The 24,078-nt window shown below is 41.9% G+C and overlaps 1 protein-coding gene and 1 long non-coding RNA gene across 2 annotated transcripts in view; both read left to right on the top strand.

Moving 5' to 3' along the window:
- Window positions 1–1,892, top strand: part of LOC144017120 (uncharacterized) — a 189,088-nt gene extending 187,196 nt beyond the window's left edge. The window contains exon 5 of the long non-coding RNA XR_013283112.1: window positions 1,084–1,892. This is a non-coding gene — a long non-coding RNA (uncharacterized LOC144017120). The remainder of the gene's footprint in view (window positions 1–1,083) is intronic.
- A 6,156-nt stretch (window positions 1,893–8,048) lies between these two features.
- Window positions 8,049–20,438, top strand: sall1a (spalt-like transcription factor 1a). Its single transcript, XM_077519709.1, has 3 exons — window positions 8,049–8,861; window positions 12,883–16,274; window positions 19,160–20,438. Exons 1-3 carry the CDS (start codon window positions 8,789–8,791, stop codon window positions 19,625–19,627), a joined length of 3,933 nt encoding a protein of 1,310 aa, XP_077375835.1. The 5' UTR covers window positions 8,049–8,788; the 3' UTR covers window positions 19,628–20,438.
- The last annotated feature ends 3,640 nt before the right edge of the window (window positions 20,439–24,078 follow it).

Genomic DNA, 24,078 nt, shown 5'->3' with positions numbered 1-24,078 from the left:
AATTTCAACTTTTGGTCTGCTGGGAAAGGAAAAGAGACCTTAAGGAGGGTATTTGGAGAGATGTCAAAATTGTACATCTTAACCAGAGCTAGCCCCGGCTAGCGGCTCACATATATCATGATTGCATTATGGTAAAAGCAATTTTTACCATCTTACAATGACACGTACCTCAATCAAAATAGTCAGAACACACTTTGGTAGACTATGTCGGTTGGAAATACTTTCCATTTATCTTTGCAATTCCAGACACTTCTTTGTCCGCTCCCATTAGACATTCCATGGACCCGTGAACAGTGTGGGGCACATGACGTCATGTGAATGCTACAGTATCTATAATGCCGAAGCCCTACTTTCGACGTATCTTTTCCAAAACAGTCTTACAACTATTTTGTTATGTAAACATCCCATTAGGTGCTGTAACCTTCATGTCTTCTCTGCGGACCAGTTCTTTCAATGGCGCTCATTTCACAAGCACACGTCACACGCTTTTTACAGCACTCTTTGTTTTTTGCTTCCGATTTGCATTCACAGCTTTGATGAGGCAATACGCTTACGCTCCGGTCCTGTTTGTGTGGCGAGCAGATGTGAGCACCGGGTATGTGTGTTTTTGGCGGAAAAGTGGGGCTGGTGGGTAGCAGGGAAGCACAGCCGCTGGCGACCCCCTCAGCGTTTGGGCGCTCGCACACTGGCGTTAACGGTTCTTCCTCCAGCACCCGGTGAGGGTGACACGTCCCCGGAGATGTTTGCAGGGAGATGTGTGTCCCCGCCACCACCCTCTCGTGCTTGTTTACACTCGGCGGGCCCACGTTTGGCTGTTAACAAGGGGTGGAAGGCAAAGGGGGGTTCTAACTGGGAAAACAGCCGTCTTGTGAGTGCCAAGGACTCTTACTGTGAATATTAAAGAGAGACGGTGAAGGGAAGAAAGTGGAAAAGCAGCTATTTGGACAAAAAGAGCCTTCGAGTATATAATAAGCATGCCTCTTTCACAAAAGTGGGAGTGCACTGAATGAGAAAGGAAGTCATTAAAAATAGTAAACTTCTTTCAAAACAAAAAATAAGTGCAGTGTTTATACATATGTGCAGGGTCCGTATGTGGGACTACCTGGAGATGCTGAGAGCCAAACGATTGGATCAGAGATGGTGCGGCGGTATTTGTTTAGGTTTAAAGGACAAAGCGAACCACAAGATGGAGGAAAAGTGGCACTTTGGTGCTTTTGATGCCAGGCTGTCTGGACCAGCAAGAAGATGAGGGGGGTACTTTAAACATGCACACAATCACAAACGGAACTTCTCGTATATGCTTATACAGCAGGAGTGGGCAAACTTTTTTGCTTGAGGGACATATTTTTAAAACGTACTGGTGGGTCAGGCCATTTGTAGATGATGTTTAAGAAAATTTTAAACGCGTAAAATACTGTAGATCATTTCATTCTCACTTTAAAATGTATGTATGAATATTTGTCAGTGATGTGATTATATTTAGTTTAGTATATTTATAGTTTGGTTGTATGTTCACAGGACAAAAAGAGCCTGGGACCATATAATAAGTATGCATCTTCATATTTAGAATGTTTGTAACCCAAATATTTTCAATTGTTTTCAAGTACTGTTTCAGTATGGGATATTATTAATAATTAATTATTATTATTATTGTTTTATTATTTTTAATATTTATTTGTTTTTTTTGCACTGCTTGTTCGAATTTTCCCCAAGCGTCTAACTGCCAATGTGATGGAAACAGTTTTGATGAAATGTAGACCAAATGCAATAAACATTGCAGCTTTTCCCATAATGCCATGTGGTAATTATGGAGGAAAGTGTAATGTTTTTAACCTGCATTTTACCAATACATTCAAACGAATTTATCAGTACATTTGAACGACTTTACCAATACATCCGAACAATTTTATCAATGTTTGAATGACTTTTCAGTATGTTTGAATGACATAGCAATCTGTTTACTCCACAATGGCAGTTCCGCACTTCCATACAAATTAAAGTTCAATCACTAATCAATGAAATTACTGTTTTTATAATTAATTAAATTCTAATCAACAATTACTTAAAAACATAAACATGTATAATTACAGTATATGTAAAATTCTTAATTTCTCCATTTTATTTATTTGCAATAAATCAATTTAGCAATTATTTAATAAGTTAAATAAATAAAAAAATACATTGAAAATAAATAATTTTATTGTCACTGTCGTCAAAAAACAAGCAATAAACTGGCTTGGAATGTTGCTTCTAAAAAAATTACAAACCTTTCGCAATTTCTTTACAAACTTTATGTGATTGTTGCCTGCAAGTTGTTTCTGCAGCACTGTTTGGATTTTGTGACTGAGGTTCGAAAGATTTGGGAAGAGGGAAGATGAAAAAAAAAACACAACAGGCCAAGGGGAAAAGGGGACTGAGAGGTGACTTTATTGAGTTCCCCCCCTCAGGTCGTCTTTTCGCCAGTCATCAGGGACCTGGCTTGTCTAATGTCGCTCGTTCGACAAGACCTGTACAAGTGGGCTAAATAAAGACTGACAACACAAACACCCCCACCCTTTACTTTACAAGCGCCCCTCAAGCAGTTTTCAGTCCATCCGACTTGTGTGTTGGCTTGCTGATATCGGGAGTAACTTTTTTTTTTGTCAGGGGCTGGCTGTTGAAAGACTTTTTCAACAAACTAGTTGTACACTTTTGTCTTTCAGAAAGTCTTTTGGGGTGAGTTAATATATGGCAGATGATTTGTAGCGTTTTTTAAGGACAGAATGTGTTTTTTTTTTAGACGAATAAAAAACTACAGAGTGGATGAAAAATATAGGAACTGCGCCATATAAAAAAAAATGTCATATTTTTTTTTACAAAACTTGTAATCTTATGACAATACTTTTTAATATTGGAGAATTATTTGTTTAAACAAATTGTAATAGAATGTTTGGTACAGAAGAAACGTGTCTCATGTTAAGTATCAATAAATACACAATTGTTAACATTCTTGTTGTGTTTTCATTTTCATTTCAAGTAAATCACAGTGTCCCGTCATTGGTGAGCTCTTCATTCACTGGTGTGCTACTCATGTTGTCTTTGGGGCTAACTAGTATCCACTGGCAGCATTTTTGTTTTTGCCTTTTTAAATCCACGGTAAACCATGAAACTGAAAGTCAGCCTATTCCTCTCAACACATTTTACTATATTGTTTTCCTTTCATGTTTATAAAGTACGGAAATATTTGTGTTTAGCAGGCACTGCTTTTTTTATGTTTCTACTGATATAAAATCTATTAGAAGGATTTTGAGCTTTACTATCATTTCAACACATAGCCAAGTCTTATTTGCACCTCCAAAAGTATTTGTTGAACCACCGCCATGACTTTTTCATAGTGCTTCTGACATTTTTTATCTCCCCCTCTTCCAACTTTTACATGACGCGGTCACCTAAATAACACACTTTAGCAAAAAACAGACATTCACACAGAGACTCCCTCGTGCTGCCAAATGTACAGTTAGAGCTCGCTCGTGTGCGTGTGCGTGCGTGCGTGCGTGTGTGGCCGTCGGGATGTGAAGAACTCACATGAGGACCTCACACTACGTCTGCACAGTGTGTTTGTTGCTAGTTTTTAAAGAGCAATTATAAACGGCATCGCATTTCGCAGCTCTGTTTGTCCTAAAATGGACGAATTTAGAAGATGGAGGAGGATGCAGGCGGCAAGTTGACACAGCACTTAAGTTAAATTCAAGGCCTCTGTCTCGTTTCCACTACATGGTACAGCTGTAGGGACGAGCTCCTATCAGGTTTTTAAGCTTCTAAAGTTTACTGTGCAAGTACGGCGGACCAGTAGCTAGCATGTCCGCCATACAGTTCTGAGGTTTGAGGGTCTAATATTACTTTTGTCATGGCTGTCAACATTGACTGAAAATGACATCACAGTTGCTCAGGGCTCTGGTAATGACCAATCATGGCTCACCTGTTTTCTGAAGCAGAACCGTGATTGGTTGTTCCCTGAGCCCATTCAACAGCCCATTCAATGGCTGCTGCCAGAGATGGATAAATACAGTTGTATTTCACTGTTTATTTCATATTCCACAAATACAATAATAATAATAATAATAATATAATGAATTTATAATGCCCCTTTCATTGCAAGATCTCAAAGGGCTACAAGTAGAAAACAAAACGGCAATCATTTTTATTTATTTAAAAAAAAAAAATTGTGTTTAAACTGGTGTGGGCCATATACAACATACTATTTAAAAACAATTTTTGGGTTGACTTTTATTTATATGATTGCAATAAAATAACCTTTCCACGTGTGTGTAGCACCTTCTATGTCAAAATAGCAGGTTGTCATCTTCAAAACACTTTTTGGAAGACTTCATATGAAGTCCTTACATTGACTGAAGCTCGAGACACTTTCTCGTTTGTATGCCAAGTGTGTGCCTATGTGTGTGCGTGTCCTGGTGCAGCGGTTCTTGTGTGCTTGTGACCTGTAACACGTCTGCGACACCTCTCAACTTGTTTTCCCTCAAACAAGCCACGCTGAAAGGAAAGGTGGGGGGGGGTCACACGGTGGTGCGTGCGTCTGGTGCGGCAGTGGAGATCATGTAACAACAAACAGGGGCCATTGATGCCATTGATATCAGGTGATGCTGCAGGAAGTTGTCAAGAGGCACAATGGGGGGGGGGGGGGGGGCTTGTGGAGTTTGGAGGGGTGGGGGGTTAATGGGTTGAGGTGGTCTAAGGGGGGAAGGCGACGCTCAAGGACAATAGAGAGGCTTGATCTCTTAATTAATGGAGGCTATTCTCTTGCACCGCTGCAGGTTGTGAATTTTAACGCGAGTCATTTTTCAGCCACGTGTTCACCTGTTGGACAAAAAGAAAAAGTATTCATTTGATAACTTGACAAACATGGACGATGTCACACATTTTTCTCAATGTCATGGAGCAGGATCCCGGCTTATGACAATCCCTTTAATCAAGCTTCTAATCCTGGTGCAGGACATCAGGACGGAGGCCCGTGCTGCGCTTCATATTTGTGAGGAGGAGGGATTCCATGGGGGTCAAAGGGTTTTGCTATTCTGGATTAACATGAAAGAGATGCTTCCTTTTTGTGGACGAGCCACAAAAACAACAAAACACTTGTTTGGTAAATTGGTGCACTAATGCAGTGACTCCTAAACACTGTGCTCTAAGAAACAGGTGTCCAAATCAAAGCCCGGGGCCCAGATTCAGCCGGCGTCATCATTTTACATGGCCTGCAAGATTTTTTTTTTGTTACCAATATCCCCCTTTAAAAGAAGTTGAAAAATAGTCGAAAAACAATTTACATACATTTATATGAGCTCACATATAACGTCCCTAAGAGACTATCTGGTGTTCCGCAGGGATTTATCCAAGCCTAAAAGTGTGTTGAACTATCTATGCCAATGACCAATAGTGACAGGGAGAACAGTGAAACACTTTTCCAGATTTCACATCGAGTAAATTGATACGTCTGAAAACTGAAATGAGAGTATATTTTTGGTGATAGTTTTGTTTGGTGGTGTATCGTGACATTTTTATCATGTCAAATATGAGTCTTGGCTTAATAAAAGTTTGTATCACACATAGTATCCATCCATTTCCTGTAGTGCTGGTTCTGATTAGGGTCATGGAACTGTTTATTCCACCTTGGACTGGTTGCCATTTATAGTCACATTTATGTGTAGAGAGAATTTACAGCATGTTTTTGGAGAAACCGAAGAACTGAAAGGCACATGTGCTCCCCACTATTCAACTGCTACATTTCCAAGGGGAAATAATGGAATTGAGAGGGTCCAACTGTTACCATCATGAAACCTTTGCTTATAAATTGCTTCCCAAAATTTGACCATGTCCCGAATATTGAGTTAAGAGATAAGTGTTGAAAAAAAACCCAAAGCAAAAGCACTCAACAGTCAAGTGACAAATATAATTTGGTTATTGATTGAGTTTATTTCAAACACGCAGTACAAAAAAAATAAGAATGGAAAAATTTACAATATGAATGTCACATAATGAAACAACAATGTACAGCTAAAACTGGACTGCTGTGCTTTCTTCCGCCTATTAGCTGTCATTTTCTCTCTCTCTCTCTCTCTCTCTCTCTCTCTCTCTCTCTCGTCTCTCTCTCTCTCTCTCTCTCTCTCTCTCTCTCTCTCTCTCTCTCTCTCTCTCTCTCTCTCTCTCTCTCTCTCTCTCTCTCACAAACACACACAGCTGACCCAGATGAGGGTGTGATCCAGCTCGTTGTAATTCCGCAGGCACGGTTGAGACGGAGGTAGAGGGTGAGGGGGTGCAGAAAAAGCCCACCACATGTTGAATGCGACATCATGCAGGAGAAGAAAAGGAGGCTCACTAGCAAGATAGGTGAACGAGATTTGATGAGATTCCCACTTATTTTGTCAGCTATTGAATGCATCATATAAAGTCAGGACTTAGGCCTACTGATCGTCCCATACTTAAGAAATAAAAAAGTTTTTTTTTTTTTTTTGCACTGAAGACACCTGTTATATATTTCATAATCGACTCGCTCAAGGGTTATAAGTTTCTAGCACAGTTGATATATTTGTTCCCGGTATAGTGCAAGGCAATGTTAATGTATGTCACTCTCTGATGCCTTTTTTTTTCTTTTTGTAATATTTAGTGCACATGTTGGTGCACACACAATATAGGCTATTTTATATTTAATACAGAATAGAGGTTCATTCAGCTGCTGTCCAACATCCACCAATTAAGCTATTTCTATCTATCTATCTATCTATCTATCTATCTATCTATCTATCTATCTATCTATCTGTCGATCTGTCGATCTGTCGATCTATCTATCTATCTATCTATCTATCTATCTATCTATCTATCTATCTGTCGATCTGTCGATCTGTCGATCTATCTATCTATCGTTTTGAAACGTTCATATATGAAGCATCTGTGTTATATTTGATGCGCTTCTTCGTGTATCCTCATGGTTTAAAAAAAACAAAAAACAAAAAAAAGACTCACGCACACGCACGTACGCGCCCCCAGCTCGACTGGACCAGGCTGCAAATCACCTTGTTTACAATCTCACACCAACACTCACATCAATTAGCTGCACATTGATTTCCCCGCCTGGGACATTACAATATTGCAGAACACTCCCCGCGCACTCCTTTGCAATGTTAACTTTGTCATCGTAGCACAAGCACACCAATTAATAGTCAGTCTATAAATATGATTTTGATAACAAAAAAAAAAACATACATTTCAAGCCCGTTCTTTCATTCTCTTCCTTTCTTACTACTTTTTTTTTTTTTTAATCATGAATAAGTAAAGACTCTCGTCGAAACTAAAAGATAGCTGACAAGCCGGGGAGCACATCCATCCCGGCCCCGCAGCTGCTCTTTAAAAATTCAGAGCAAAATAATGGCATCAGCCGTCGAAACGTTATTATCTTCATTTCTCAACATCAGCAAGAGCAGAGAGGGGCTCCGTTTGTCTTGTTTCAGCCGCTCCATACCTCTTATTAAACCATCTAGGTTTGGTAACAATAATTATTATTATTATTTTATTTTTATTTTTTTTGCACGACTTGTGTGGTCTCGAGAGGGTGATTAACATTTGATTATTATAAGTTTAATTTGGAGTGGAGTTATGCAGGCACGTTTTCAAATCATTCTTTAGAAATGCAATTCATGATTGAAAAAAATAAAATAAAATACTCGTTCGTATGTATCCTGCCAACAGCAGTGAGTGAATGGTGACCCAATAATGTATTAATTGTATTATTATTTTATTATTATTTTCACTGACTTAGTCAACTTTATAAAAACTAAAAGAGAGTGGATAAATAAAAGCTAGATAAAAGATGAAAAGGTAATGAAAATAAACTTGTCGCTGCTGTTCGTTTTCTTGGTCAAAAGTGTTCCAGAGAATGGGAAGAAAAAAAGGCAAAAGGGGGCGGTGATAGGGGCGGTGTCCAGCGAGTGACTGAACATCCGACCAGCCAATCAGAGAGTGGATGGGCGGGGCTTTGTTGCTGTCCGGCTGCTGCACGGGGCCCTCTGGAAAAGTTTGTTTATTCGCAGTACGCGGTGTGTGATGACAGCGTGTTCGCGTGTAAAAACCACCACCGAAAACGAGCGTTCGAGCACCAAAATGACTACATTAAAGTGACGTGGACGGAGCCACGCGTGGACTTTTGCAATCGGGAGGGCACGCGCGAACCTGGTGCCGCTTTATTCCGAACTAAAGGCGATTTTGAAACCATTTTTTCAGGGGTGGGGGGGACGGACTACTACCTGCTGGAGGAGCTAGAGGAGGAGAAAGTTCTGGAACATTTATCACTTGGGACAAGACCAAGGTGACCAAAAAAGGGAGGGAGGGGGGCTTGCTTCCTTCCTTCCTTCCTTCCGTCCTCAAGCGGAGTTTGGGAACCACGGGGTTGGGAAACGAGGAGACGAAGAAGACCCCCGCCGTCCCTCCTTCCAGCAAAGAAAATCAGGAGCTAATTGATTAAAGAGACTTCATTTGAATAGGAGGGGGGCTGGCGAGGTGCCAATCGCCTTTCAAAGAACCCCTCTCCCTCCTCCTCCCTTACCAGCCCCTCCTCGTCCACCTCCCTCCCTCCCTCCTCGTATGATTAATCGCGAGGCATTATTGATAATCATAACGTGGCACATGCGCGTTGGATGGGCTCGATGCGCGTGAAATTTTGAGGGGCCCCTGGTTTCATTTTTTTCCCCTTCTTCGTCTTCTTCGCATCTTCTTCGCTTGGCGTTTGCCCCATGTGCCAGCCAGCATGTCGCGGAGGAAACAAGCCAAGCCGCAACACTTTCAGTCCGACCCTCAGCTACCCGGAGCCGGCCACAATGGTGAGTAACACCGGCCCCACTTCTTCACTTCACCATCCGTCTTACTTTAAACATACTAATTTTCATATGTAATTTTAAAACACACGCGCACACATCCCTTATCCCGTTATGTTAACTTTATTATTGTCTTTTATTAAGATTACAATTTTGATTTTGCTTTAATTTGTGCTTCTTCACGTGTGTGTTTAAAAAATAAAAAATAGAAAAAACTTTATATATATTTTTTATTTTGGTGTCAAAACGAACTTTTTAACCGGCTCGGACCACCCTTGCCGAACTCACACACGCATTCAAAAAGTGTGCTACATCCTTTTTTGACGGCATCAAATCGTCCAAACTTAATGTATTTACTCGCATTCGTATTAATGGGCATAACAAGCTAATTTGCTCATCGTTCTTTTCTGATATTAAAGTCTTACTCGTCGTGAGTCACACGAACACACACACACACACATAACACACGCGCTCAGGCATCGTTATATAAATTGTGCTAGACTCAACTAAACCGGCTTTTTATATTAAAAACAACAACAAAATAGTACAACTGATGTTTTATAGTTCCGTAATTTATGACACCATCAGGAAATAATCGTGTCAAATGTTGCAGTTTACAGTCACAAAACAAGTCAAATTAATCCTTCCATCCTTTAAGTCGTATAATGTCACTCGATATATGTATTTTTCAAAAAAATAAAATATTTTGTCATACCTTTGAATACAAGTGCAGATAAAATGAGGGATAAAAGTTGTGTAAAAGCAATGTTGGTTGACTGACTTTTTTTAAATGGACGTTTTTGCCATATTTGCTCAAAACGTTATATTGTTAAAATGTCATTTGTTAGGGAAATCTTCATGTGCGAAATGTGTAGATTTTAAAGTAATTATTAAGACTATATCATTTATAGACTTGCATTAAGTGTACGTTCATGTAATTTTTATTTTACTTTTCTTCTGAAACTAAGCATACTGTTTTATTTGTGTTTTCTGACTATTTCTTACTTGCAAAATATGTTACTTTGGCTCCACATGTCACTGTAAAAGCCGTTGTAAGTACTTAATGTTAAAAATGATTTTTTTTTTTTTTTTTTTTAAGAGAATGAGGGAAGTGATGAAAAAAAAAAAAAGTGTGTCAAGATGTGTGTGCGTGTGAGATGGTGTGCTGTTTTAACCTTTGCTAGTGTCCCCTTACGTGAGGGGCGAACAGGGTTCAGGGCCCAGGGTCCCCCTGTGTGTGCAGTGTGTGTGCGGTGTGTGCGTGCGTGTGTGTAAAGGGTGGCCAGGGTTCAGGGCCCAGTGAGATCCACTTCAGGTCGCCATTGACCCGACTAGTCCGAACCGCAGGCGGCCCAAGCCAGGCCTTGACACTTTTTTTTTTTCCCCCCTTCTATTAAGCGTTTAAGTGAGGCTCTTATCAATATTTAGCCCCTATCAGAGTGGCCCCCTGGGGGGGAATTGGCAAGGGCAACCCCCCATTCTCTCTTTTTTTTTTTTTTGTGCCCCTGCAAACAAGAAAGTGTTTGTCATTTGGTTGGGGGTGTTAGCCCAAACCCTCCCTTCCTCCATTTGCCTTTAGCGTGACACGGGCCCACAGCTCCGCCAGTGTCGTCCTGCGTGGCCAGACTGGACTGTGATGGTCTTTGCCGGACCTCCATCTGGTGTTGAGTGCGATGTGGAGCGCCCAACCCGCCCCTAAAAACACAAAATGTAGGATCTTGCCTGCTTAAAATCTTCACTTCTTTTTCTTCTTCTTTTTTGAGGCCTTCTTGACGATGATTCATAAGCAGCGCATCGTCTTCGTAGCAGCTTTGATTCTTAATTTGAATTCGAACTTAATCCCTGCTATTTTGGGAATTAAGCCTAATGCTAGCATCTGCGCCATGTCCTGTGCTCCGGCATTGATTTTTATTTTTGTCTTAACAGTTTGACACAAAGCTTTGATTGTTTGCTCAAGTAAAATAGCACACTTTGGACACAAAGTGTAGATTAAAACCCACATGCTTTTGAAAGATAACTGAAAACACAATGTTATTATTGTAACTTGAAATGTTATCTTTTTTTATTTTTTGCTCAAATCTTATTTAATTAAAACGTATTGCAAAGTTTTCATTTAGGAAGGTCAGTTGATGGCGAGTATCAATTAAACGAGGCTTATAGTTTTGTTAAATGAAAAATTAGGTTTTAATTTGAATGAATTTCTTTCTTGCTTTTGTATGAATATTGAAAAAAAAGATAAATTACTTATACTTAATATAATAAAATAAATGTGTCGTTCCTTGTAACTTTTAATAACTTGTACAAAAATAGAAACTAAAAATGTCAGAAAAGGAGTTAGGAGGAACGGTTTATTCCGTGGAATGTTTTTGTGAGTTACAAATAAAATAACATTTACATCAAATTTTGAAACCATTTTATTGGAAATGAATGTGGAATAAATATTCTATAAACATGCAGTGCCATTTTAAGTCTTGGGTTGGGGAAAAAACAAATGTATTTTTTTTAGCATGTTACAGTTACAGTTCCGATCATTTTCTTACACACATACACACACACACACACTTCACGTTTGTTTTTCTGAAATTTTTTTAAATGTCACTCGCTTTTTTTGGCAGTTTGTTGTATTTATGGTTTCTTTTTCCGGTCTTCCCAAAATTAACTCACAAGCAAAGATCTGCGTGTTCTTTCGAAAAGTGGGAGATTTGCCGTAAAAAGTTATGGAGTGTGTTTGCATAGTTGGCCGGCGTGAGGGCCGGGGAGTTTATTGTCATGGCAACTTTGTGGTGATCTGGTGTCTGGCGGCGCGGAAGAACACCGAGGGAAGATATAATCCCTTTGAGTGCGCTTCGGAGTGGGACACGGCCCCAGGGATGAGGTCGGGGGGCCGGGTCCCGAGCAAACCGGCCGGCCGACCGACCATCCCCGCCGCTCCCATGCTGCGTGAACAATGGGGAGGCATCCTGTCTCGCTGTGGGGCAGGGGGGCTGCACTTCTGCAGGGTTTCATTTGCAAATGAATTCTTGGCCCTGATGAAAGTCTCCAGAATGGGGAGGAGGGCGGGAGGCAGAAGGGGCTTCAGTCACAATGAAAGCGATTCATAGAAAAATGCTATTTGTAAAGCAACTTGTATGTTAAACAGAGAGATTGTGACAAAAGAGGGCAAAGAATGTGAAATGACTCAAAAACACGATTGATTGCACATCGAAAATCTTCAATGACTTTTCTCTCACTTTGTATAGATTTCAAACCTTTTTTTGGTCATGTTTCTGTGGTTCGATCATCCTTCATGTGACACACGTCTTGTGATTTGTCAAACGACATGTTTTACCGGTCAAGGTAATTCAATCATACCCCCTCAGACTATTTAACAACATTACAATCATGTGTGTTGGTATTCTCCCCATTTCTTGTTTTTTTTTTTTTTTCCTTGTTCGGCCTCAATCTCCTCAAACGAGTTTAGCTGTGCCGATAACTTGCCCGAGATGGTGGCCGCGGGCTGAAAATGAGCAAAGTTGACAGCGAATTGAAAGTCTAATAAGTCCTTCCAATGCTTGATTGGCACCGAGTGGACAAGCAGACTTTGAAGAGCTGTATAGGAAATCAATGACTTTCTATGAAATTTCATTAAAGGGTCTGAACCGCGCCTCCACTTCACTTTGTGCTATATTTTTGATGGATTATGTGAAGAAAATGATTACTTTTGCTTTCGCCTGATGTACATCTTCAAACATCACTTTTAAGCGATATGTGAATAGTTGTCATTGATTTTGTATCCCCTCTTATCTTATTTCAGAGGCCACTGCACCGAATCGGGCCCACTTTCTCATTCCTCATAGGTTATTGTTGCTTTTGCAGTCTTTTTTTTTTTTTTTTTTTGAACACATCAAGAGGATAAGTGTAAAACTGATTAATTTAAGATTAGCAACAATGGAGATAAAGCTGCCTCTTCAGCTGCAAAACATTTCTGATCTGTAATCCCTTTTTTTTCTTTTTTCTTTTTTTTACTTCTTTTTTTTTTCTTTTGCAGGGGACACAGAACTTTGCTCCGTGGACCCCCCCTGCAAGGAGTCCGACGCCCACGTCTGCAACAGATGTTGTGCCGAGTTCTTTGAACTCTGTGAGCTGGAGGAGCACCAGAAGAATTGCACTAAGAATCAGCTAGTCCTGATTGTGAATGAAAGTCCAGCCTCCCCCGCTGGATCCTTCTCACCCGGGTCCCCTTCCCTTAATCCCGACGACCAGATAAATGACATTGCTAATAACACTGATCAGACAGAGTGCGGTGACCTTTCTGAGCCCGGCGCGCTGGAAAAAGACGAATCCATGGATGTGGACGTTTCAGGGATGAGCAGCGGTCAAGAAGAGGAAGGCAGCCATGTGGAGAGCGGGAGCCCCAGCAATGCGGCGGCCAGCTTCAGTGGCAAGGGCACTGCCGGGCCTGCTGTGGGTACTTCTGCTATTTCTGCCCCTCTTCCTCAGATTGGCAACCTGGCTGAGCTGGGGAACTTCTCCATGATCAACAGCAACGTCATCATCGAAAACCTGCAGAGCACCAAAGTGGCTGTGGCGCAGTTCTCCCAGGAGGCTCGCAACTCCGGGGGGCCTCGGGTGGCGGTGCCTGCCCTGATGGAGCAGCTCCTTGCCCTGCAGCAGCAGCAGATCCACCAGCTGCAGCTCATAGAACAGATCCGTCACCAAATACTGCGTCTGGCCTCTCAGTCCCCGGAAATGCAGATGCCCCCGACCTCAGCTCCGGGCGCGATGGGGCCCACCACCGCTGCCAGCCCGCTGGCCACCCTGAGCTCCCATCTCTCGCAGCAGCTGGCCGCAGCCGCGGGCCTTGCGCAGAACCTGGCTAGTCAGTCGGCCAGCATTAGCAGCCTAAAGCAGCTCGCTGCTGCGGCACAGCTACCTCAGTCCACCCCGAGCAGCAGTGAGACATCTCAAAGCATTAGCACCCTGGGGCCGTCTACCGGCAACTCCCAACCCCCTGAAAAGAGGCCATGTCACGTCACTAATACCCCGCTGACAAAGTCCTCCACCCCGACATTCGGAATAGGTAGCTTGCTAAGCTCAGCAGTGAATCCCCTTCTACCTCAACCCCCGCCAGGAAACCCCATGTTCTCCAGTTCACTTCCGAGTGTCGGCACCACCGTTGAGGACCTCAACTCTCTGGCAACTCTGGTGCAGCAGAGAAAAGGCAAGGTGCCCAGTGTTGCGTCGTTCGAGACCAAGAGCAGCTCGGAAGAGGCGTTCTTCAAGCATAAGTGCAGGTTTTGCGGCAAGGTGTTTGGTAGCGACAGTGCCTTGCAGATCCACCTGCGCTCCCACACCGGCGAGAGGCCGTACAAGTGCAACATCTGCGGCAACCGCTTCTCCACCCGCGGCAACCTGAAGGTGCACTTCCAGCGGCATAAAGAAAAGTACCCGCACATCCAGATGAACCCATACCCCGTTCCTGAGCATTTGGACAACATCCCGACGAGCACCGGCATTCCCTACGGCATGTCCATGCCCCCCGAGAAGCCAGTCACCAGCTGGCTGGACAGCAAGCCAATCTTGCCCACTCTGACTTCCTCGGTCGGCATGCTGCTGCCGCCGACCATACCCAGCCTGCCCCATTTCATCAAAAAGGAGGATCACTCTTTAGCCATAACTAACCATCCGGTTCCTTCCACTACGAATCACTCAGGTGCTTCTGAGCCTTCAGCGAAAAGTAGCAGAGGGTCTGAAGAGGGCGAAGGTGCAACTCTGCCTACCTCAAACGGCAAAACTGAAGAAGGCAGCCATTCTTCAGGCTTTGTGACCAGTGTCAGCTCGGCTGCCGAGACCGCCACCGAGTACGCCACGTCCAACAGTCCACCCATGTTGACCAACCCGCTCATGCCTCTCATGTCGGACCAGTTCAAGGCGAAATTCCCTTTTGGAGGTATCCTGGATCCCCTCCATGGGTCAGAGACCTCCAAACTGCAGCAACTTGTGGAGAACATCGACAGGAAGGTGACAGACCCCAACGAGTGTGTCATTTGCCACCGGGTGCTGAGTTGTCAGAGCGCACTGAAAATGCACTATCGCACTCATACAGGGGAGAGACCCTTCAAGTGCAAGATTTGCGGCAGAGCCTTCACCACTAAGGGGAACCTGAAGACCCACTACAGCGTCCACAGGGCCATGCCTCCACTTCGAGTTCAGCACTCGTGCCCCATTTGTCAGAAGAAATTCACCAACGCCGTGGTGCTCCAGCAGCACATCCGCATGCACATGGGCGGACAGATACCCAACAACCCCTTGCCCGAGAACTACCCGGAATCCATGGTCTCTGACACAGGTTCATTTGACGAGAGAAACTTTGACGACCTGGACAACTTCTCGGACGACAACATGGAGGGGATGGAGGAGGGCCCCGACAGCAGCGTGCCGGACACGCCCAGGTCAGCGGACGCTTCCCACGACAGCCTGTGCGACTCCCCGGTTGCTCTCGACGTGGAGGGTCGAGATCACTCCCAGATTATGGACGCGGAGGAGCTGCGAGAACTCAAAGCAGTGTCGAATGGCTTAACGGAGGGCGATTGTCTCACCAACGACTCCTCGTCTCTCGGTGGGGATGTGGAAAGTCAAAGTGCTGGGAGTCCAGCTGTGTCCGAATCTACCTCCTCCGTGCAGGCGCCGTCCCCTGCGGCTGTGCTGCCGCAGCCCCGCAAATCCCCCGGCTTGGAAGAAAGGCACCACAAGCCGTTCTCCATGGAGCACACGGCTCTCCTGCACCCTCATCCCTCCAACATCGGAGCCTTGGACCTGACGTCCGTCAACTCCTCCAAGGACCCCCTGGGCATGATTTTCCCCTTCCGCGAGCGCAGCGTAGCCAAGAATACGTCTTGCGACATCTGTGGGAAGACGTTTGCGTGTCAGAGTGCCTTGGACATCCACTACCGAAGCCATACCAAAGAGCGACCTTTCATTTGCACGGCCTGCAACCGGGGATTCTCCACGAAGGGCAACCTCAAGCAGCACATGCTCACCCATCAGATGCGAGACCTGCCCTCACAGCTCTTCGAGCCCTCCAACACCAGCATGTCCAGCAGCCCCACACCCTCCCTGCTGTCCGTCGGCTCCCTCGGAAAGCCGGAGGTGAACGGCTTCCTGCACTGCCTCCAGCCGGAGGGCAAGGACCCCTCCGCCCCCTCAGCTGTGGTGTCCGCAGGTGTGGTCGCCGGCATGGTCACGTCGTCAGCCTCCACTTCGCCGGTGCTGTCGGCCGCGCCGCCCCGCCGGACGCCCAAGCAGCACTTCTGCAACACTTGCGGCAAGTGCTTCTCCTCATCCAGCGCCCTTCAGATCCACGAGCGCACGCACACCGGCGAAAAGCCCTTTGCCTGCAGCATCTGTGGACGTGCGTTCACCACCAAAGGAAACCTCAAGGTATGTTAACAAAAAATTATGAGAGAGAAGATGGGTTCAGTATCCAATGAATTGGTTATGGCAGGGATAATTTTCAAACCCAACGGGTACAAATCAGTGCTAAAGGGAGATAATAAATTATTTAAAGAAGTTTTGCTTTAATTACATTTAAAAAAACAAAAACAAAATGCACACTTAAACTCATGAAATCCTTAGTGCCCGTTTTCACTCGCCTACTCATGCATTTTTCCAAAGAGGCCAAAGGTGCTTGCTTCAATGTTTGGCACTCGCAGTTGAGGTTTACTGTAAAACAAGCACATAAAACAAAAGCAAATTAAATTTGGATGGATGGATATTTAAACACTTGAATATTCTACCAAAACATATTTTGCCTAACAGTCAGCTTGCTTAATGCTAACATACAAAGTGCTTGAGACAGGCTAATAGAAATCAGTAGAGGTATTAGAGTAATTTTAATCATTCAAACAATGCAGAAACAGAAAAGGGCCTTCCATCCAAATGTTTTGAAATTTCCAAGCGAATTTAGTGAAATTGTTTAAAACAAACATAAGGCCGTTACCATTCTGCATTATTTTGCAAATATTGAGTGGAGCGGAGACAGTGCTATGAAATCTGCCATAAGACATTCGGCTGACGGTCAACAACAGATTAATGTTCACTTCTAGTATTAATTCCAGAAATATTTCAATTTATTCATCACCCCAAACATACTTTGCTTTTTCGTAAAATCTAGCATTAAAACTGTTTTGAGAATTTTAGAGTCACCTTCACAGTTTGAGCCATGTCCTTTTTCAATAAAAGCAAATGTAAGAACGGACATTAGTTTCCTCTCTGCTTTCAAGTCATTTACCTTCCTCAATTCGAAAACGACTTGTAAGGGTAGGGGGTGCAAAATGAAGGAATAAATCGTGGTGACGAGGTTAAGCTAAAACACTGATGGGAATTAGGGACTCTTACATGTTTAACCCCGTTATGTTTGTTTCTTTGCTACTCCCGGAATGTTCACGAGTCAGTTTGACCCGCTGCATGTTTAATTCTCCAAAACAAACAAACAACAGAACACACTCTTGCAGCGTTACTATTCAGTCAATATTTAGTGCACATCTCAGTCACTTGCTTTTCACTTTTCTCAGTGATTTTTGGAGAGGAAATATATATATATATCCACACATCTTTTTGTGTGTGCATGTGTGAAATGTGCAATATATACAATATATTTAATATATCATGTAGTTGGGTTGTTTTTAAATGTAAAAATATATAAAATGTTTTATTTTATTTTTTTTATCCTATTTCTTAATTGAAACAAATTGAAATTTTAAATCTGGTCATATATTGACATGAGTTAGGACAAACCCATATTTTTTTTATATACAATTGTTTCCATAAAAGGAAAAAAAAAAGGAAATTGCAGTAAATATTGACTGAACAATTAGCAAGGGTGTTTATTTTCATTCATTCATTCATTCATTCATTCATTCTTGGACAACTAAACCTGCAGCAGATTACTGCCCCCTTACACTGTTCCGGTGCAACAAAAGAAACAAAGGGTTAGATGATCAAAATTTGCCTTGAATAATTAGTTTTTTTGCTCATATCAGGCGTTGTAAGCCATCTGGTAGTTAGTTGGGAAACTTTGTGGCGCCACACCCGCAATGAAAGTAGACAGTGCCACTTTCCCCTCAAGTCCAGCGTGAGACCAGTGCATTAGGGATCAGACCCCAAAATAAGATGTTTACAACCACACGCAGCTAAACTGCCTCACTGCATCCAGGGTGTGAAGCTGTTTTCATGTGCGGTGCAGTATCATTGTTATTATTTTTTCCATTGCATCATCTCTCATTTGCATTCCTCATCTAACCTCCTCCGCTGCTGTGTAGGTCCATATGGGCACGCACATGTGGGGGGAAAATCACTCTCATAGGGAAGAAGGTTGAAAATTACAATACCTTTTAAAAAAATATTTAATGATAAGAAAAAATCTATTCTATTTTTTGAGTTTTTTATTTTTTTTTAAACAAGGCCACCCAATCAAATAACTTTTAAAGTTTAAAGAGAAAACATTTTAGAGGAATAAGTTTTAGACGAAAAAAATGGAATATACGGGAGAAGTGGAGCTCCATATGGGCATGAGTGTAAAATGTAATTTAAAAATATGCCTACTATTTAATGACAAAAGAATAAGATTAAGGCCAGATTTTCATAATTTTTTTTAAATATTTTTTCTTTCTTTTGTTTTCTTTTTTTTTCTCACTGAGTCAAGTTAACCTATGACAAACTGGTGTTTTTTGTTTTTGTTTTTTGTTTATTTAAATAGCCCCCCCCCCCCCCCCCCCCCAAACTGCATCACATAATAAAGTTTATTTTAAATATTCTGACCTTGGCCACCTTTGCTAAAATCAGCTATATCTTTAGTTAAGATGGTCATTCAATTCCACCCCTGAAATGAAATTAAAAAATATAATATCGGTATTTGATTGTTTTTTTTTTGTGTTGTCTGGGGGGGAAAAAAAACTTTACTTTGCCAATTTGACCTGCAACATAAAAAGGTTAATTTTTAATACTTTATTTTTTTATTTTTTTATTTTTACTGGGTCAACTTTACCCATTAAATATGAGGAAAAGTAAATTCAACATCCTATTATGTGGCAGGTCAAACATAAAAAATAAACAGTGAGCTGTTTTATGTTTAAGGGGTGTCTGGAAGGTTCCAATTTTTATTATTATTTTTTTAAATATGTACAAAATGTTATGTTGTAGCATTGGTGTGCGGAGAGGGGGCGGGGGGTCATAGACCCCAGTCATCCAATTCGGGGTGGCTATTCAAATGTGGCAGATGTGCATTAATTCCATCCTTAATTGGTCTCCCCTCCTCATCCTTGCAGGTCCACATGGGCACCCACATGTGGAATAGCGCCCCCGCCCGACGCGGCCGCCGGCTCTCAGTGGACGGCCCCATGGCCTTCCTGGGCGCCAACCCCGTCAAGTTCCCGGAGATCTTCCAGAAGGACCCGGCGGCGGTGTCGCGGGTGGGCGCCGGCGACCCGGCCAGCTTCTGGAACCAGTACGCCGCCGCCTTCTCCAGTGGCCTGGCCATGAAGGCCAACGAGATCTCGGTCATCCAGGGCGGCGGCCTGCCGCCCATGTCGGGCGCCGGCATGGGCAACGGCGGCAGCTCGCCCGTGGGCGGCCTGACGGGCAGCCTGGACAAACTCCACAGCGCCGAACCCAACGCCGCCCTGGCCGGCCTGGAGCGCATGGCCGGCCTGGAGCGCATGGCCGGTACGGAGAACGGCGCCCACTTCAGGTTCACGCGATTCATGGAGGACAATAAAGAAATCGTCACTAATTAAGACATGCAGAGACACAACCAGAACTGTGAAGACAAGTCTGTTGGATTTTTTTTGTTTTTTTTGTACAATGTACATGTCATAGTTCCCGGGAGCTTATTTATTAGCGGCTATAACCGTGCTTGAGACGCAGTGGAAGCATTATAACAGTTAGACCAGATGTGTGCGTTTGCGTGTGCGCGCGCGTGTGCTTCTAAAGACGACGTGTGATAGATACTCTGACCTTGGCATTAAGTTATTTCCGTGTCCCCCTTGTAGTGTTCCATAGTTATGACAGCTGCCTGTAAGATGCAAAAATGCTGTAAATAATGTACACTGATCTTCTTGTAGACGGTCTGGTGTGTGTTCACAGACCCCCTACGACCCCCTCACCTTCACGTATTATTTAAGGAGGACGGAACATGGACATTTAGATGTTTCTTGCTACTTTTTATGATTGTTTACTTCCATAACCAGATCTCCCCCCCACCCCCCTTAATATTTGGAACTGAGACAGCCAATTGTGCTCCACAGTGCTGCTGCTAATGTGATGTGTTCAAGCCCTGCCCCCCTAAAAGAAGATGTACATACATGTCAAGAAGAAGTCCAGTGGACACACAAAAAGGATGGATAGTGTTGTTGTTGTTTTTTATCAATATAAATATTATATTGGGGTTTGACAAACCTTTCGGACTGTTACATGCACTTTCTCGGAAAGGTGGAAGATCTTTAATGGGTCCAGTTTCGCTACACTTTAATACCTACTAACAAAGACTCTAAGATACTGTAATTCTTTACTCGAATAATAATCAAATACATCAGTTTTCCAAAAGAAGCATTCAGTGTGTGTGTGCTTTGTATTATTCAGTGTGATTGACATAAATGGCATACATAATCATAAAAAAAAAAAAAATAAAATAAAAGTTTAATTTTGCCCCTGGAGTGTCTGGCAAGTCCTCTCACATGAAGTCAGCTGGGAGAGGCTCGCCCACCACCCCATAAGCAGCGTACAGTACACATTGGGCTAAAAAAAAAAAAAATAATAATAATAATTTTTCATCAAAATAGAAAACATGCCACACTTAACTCGTTTATATTTTGCATGCATATCTGAGGCGTTTAAATTAATAATTGTTTAATTTTGTCCAGTGGTCAAAAACTATTTTTAGGTTAAAAAAAAAAAAAAAAGGACAGTCATTGACCAAAGAGAGCTGCTACTTTTTTTCATTATTTCTGGTAATGTTGATCTTAACTAGCCTACATGTTATTGGCTAAAAATAAATGGGTTTTTTTTTTAATGTTTTTTTTTTTTTTTTTTTAGTAAAATTATTTTAAAAAACAAACAAAAAATGTTACTAGTACACACAAACGTATTAATGTACATAAAAATATTAGCTAACTTAATTTGAGATATTTAAGGCAAAAAAAATCAACTTATTTTTCAATCTTAAAAATGATTTAAAAAATTATCTGTCTACAAATACACAGAGTGTACACAAGTGTTATGCTTTAAAATATTCATCTATCTCAACTTTTTTTTAATGTAATTACATTTACAAAAAAATGCTTAGTCCAATTAAACACCTGGTTTTGACTTAAAAAGTAAAAACATTTCTCAAGTCTACATTTAACACTGGTGTTATACTTAAAAAAATACATAAAGCAGGCCTGTTGTTGTTTTTTTAATTCAAGAATTAACAGTAATTAACATTTTTTCCTGATGTTTAAAAACTGAATTGATGCAAATAATATTCCAATCGACATTTTGTGTCTCCTTTCATCGATTAAAACAGTCGCCAACATCGCATGAATACTTTAAAGAAAGTCAAAACGGACAATTTAAGACAGATTTGTTTTAAATAAAGTCGTCAAAAAGTCTGCGGCACGGCGTGATCCGGATTAAAAAGCCGTTTGTCTCTCGCCTTTTTTTTTCTATTCTTTTTTTGTTGTGCTGGCCACTGAAAGGAGGTTTTTGTGGCTGCCTTTTGTACGCCGCCAGACGCGTGTCCTTGAACACATCGCGGCGCATTCGATGCTGCGTTCACTTGTGTGCCGGTCCTCTCAAAAGTGCGACGCTAAATGACTCGAATTCATTTTTCATCGAGTCCATTTCGTTCCGCATTGTGAAATCTATACAGCTTGAATATAATATTTAATTTTTAGACGGTAATTATAACAGGTTTTTTTTTATTATGTACATTCCTTAAATAAACTAAACACTTCATTTAGCAAAAGGCTTTCCTGTTTACCAAAATGAGTACAGTAATTCTGTTTTCATGATTAACTTACGTATTGGCATTGTTTTGTTAACATTCAATATCACATTTTCTACTCTTTCTGCAATATTGTTTCAATTACTGTTAGTTTAATTTTTCATAGATGATACACACTTTTTTTTTATCTTTATTTTCTATGTTTTAATAATTTGTGTATATGTAGTGTATACATATACATAAATATATCTAAAACCAAATGTGTGGGTTTTTTTTTAAATTAACTAGTTAGATTCTTTAATAACAATGTGATAGACCGAACACAGTATTTGATTCATATTGCTTCAGTTTTACAATTTAAATGCATGGGTTTATTCACTTGTTTTGTTTACCTTTAAAAAAATATATGTGTCTACACACACTACTACATGTATTTAAAATGTATTACTTACAATTAATTATATTTTTTTATTTCACTTTATTTTCAAGTATGATACAACTATCTTAGCCTCCTTTTTCAATTGCCATATTAGTAAAATTAATACAGTATTGATACCTATAATTTATTGGCCAAAGTTGTCTAATATATAACTATTGTATTTAGAAATCATGCGCATTATTAAAAAATTTTGCAATTATTATTATAATTTGTCGACCAACAAGAAATATTTGTATTATTAATGCAATAATATGTATATGTCATTTTTGGCCCTTTATGGCTAATCTTGTGTTTACGTGAATAGTACACTGTAAACATTCACATGTTCAGAATAATATGATTTATCAACGACAATACTGTTACATAATCCATCCATGTATTATGCAATGACATCCAATGAATGAGCACAATATGCTCTATAAAGGAATAACGTGTACTGTTTACGTGTACGGCACATGTTTGAGTTTAGAGTGCTAAATAGTGTTAGCTCATGAGGCTAAAGGGCTCCGTCATGGGAGGAAAGCACACGGGAGTAAATAGGAGTGTGCAACAAGGCCTGGCAAGAGTCAACTGCAGCCTGGCGTCATGCGTTCTCTCTCTCTCTCTCTCTCTCTCTCTCTCTCTCTCTGGCTTACATACAAACAGTACGGAAGGATGGTTGGATTGCTGGATGGAGGTGTGCACGCTTACAGAAAGAAGACAATCTCAGGTGGTGGAAATGTGTTGCGTGTGTGGATCCCTTCCAGTGAAACAGCCTGGCCTGTGCACACACATACACACACGCACACAGGCTGAAACACAATCGCTGCAATCAGGAGCCAAAATGGTTCCCATGTCACTTTTTATTGGGTTATTGTTCACAAAGCAGACATACAATGGCTTTTTGGGGGATAATAAATTCCTGTTGTTTATCATTTATGTACAGTATGAGTGGATATTTGTTTTAGAGTATTTTATAGTTGTACTTTGGCAAGCGCGAGTGTATAGTGGATCGCACGTATATAGCAAAATGCTTAGTGTGAAAAGTGGCTACCATCAAGAAGCCTTCCCACCTCCTACGACCCAACCTTGATTGGATGCAAACCGTGGCCTGGGGGTCCGGACTCCCCACAGATCTTTCTGGACGAGAGGCGGGACATCAAAGCCCGCTTCACTTTTCTTGTCCGGATGTGCCGTCAATCACGCGCAGGTGAAGTACTGGCCTCACGGGGGGTCTTAAACTTCGGAGTCTCAAGCAGACCTCCGACACTGTCAATTGCGAGGCCGCCTCAGGCGTGTGCCCAGTGGTCCGCAGACACTTCTTTGCTGTCGTTCGCCCTCACGGGGAGGCTTTCTTTTTTGACGCCGCCACAGTCTGGAGAGCATACAGCTGAGGTCATGTATCTGGCGCTCTTCAGTCTTATTGTAAGTTCAGTCCAAGAGAGAGCTCATGTTGCCGTTCGCTATTATGTCTGGCAAACAGGTGGGAGCGCAAATGTCAACTCTTTTCTGCCCACTCGAGTGGGTCCTATTGTTTGCTTCAAGAGTGGCGCTGGTTGATTTCCAAGTTGGTCATGGCTCAAAATCCTGCTGCTTAAAAGTGGAGGGCACAGTATGAACCTGGATTTTTTTTTTTTTTTTTTAAAGCAGGATGTTTTTTTTTGTCCAATTGCTACTAAATTTGAAGCATGTATGCTAGGTGCTGTTTTATTGACAATATGTTCTATGCAGCCCAACTCGTCTAAATATGGTATTCTGTTTAACACTGTATTGTGTTAGCGGAATATGAGTTAAGCAGCAAAATCCAGCCGTTTTTATCCATCTCACAGGGTGGCCAATTTGTC

Source organism: Festucalex cinctus, chromosome 4 (assembly GCF_051991245.1).
Source record: "Festucalex cinctus isolate MCC-2025b chromosome 4, RoL_Fcin_1.0, whole genome shotgun sequence".
Classification (NCBI taxonomy): Eukaryota; Metazoa; Chordata; class Actinopteri; order Syngnathiformes; family Syngnathidae; genus Festucalex; species Festucalex cinctus.
The sequence above is the reverse complement of the archived record's forward strand: the minus strand, read 5'-3'. Positions and strand labels throughout refer to the sequence as shown.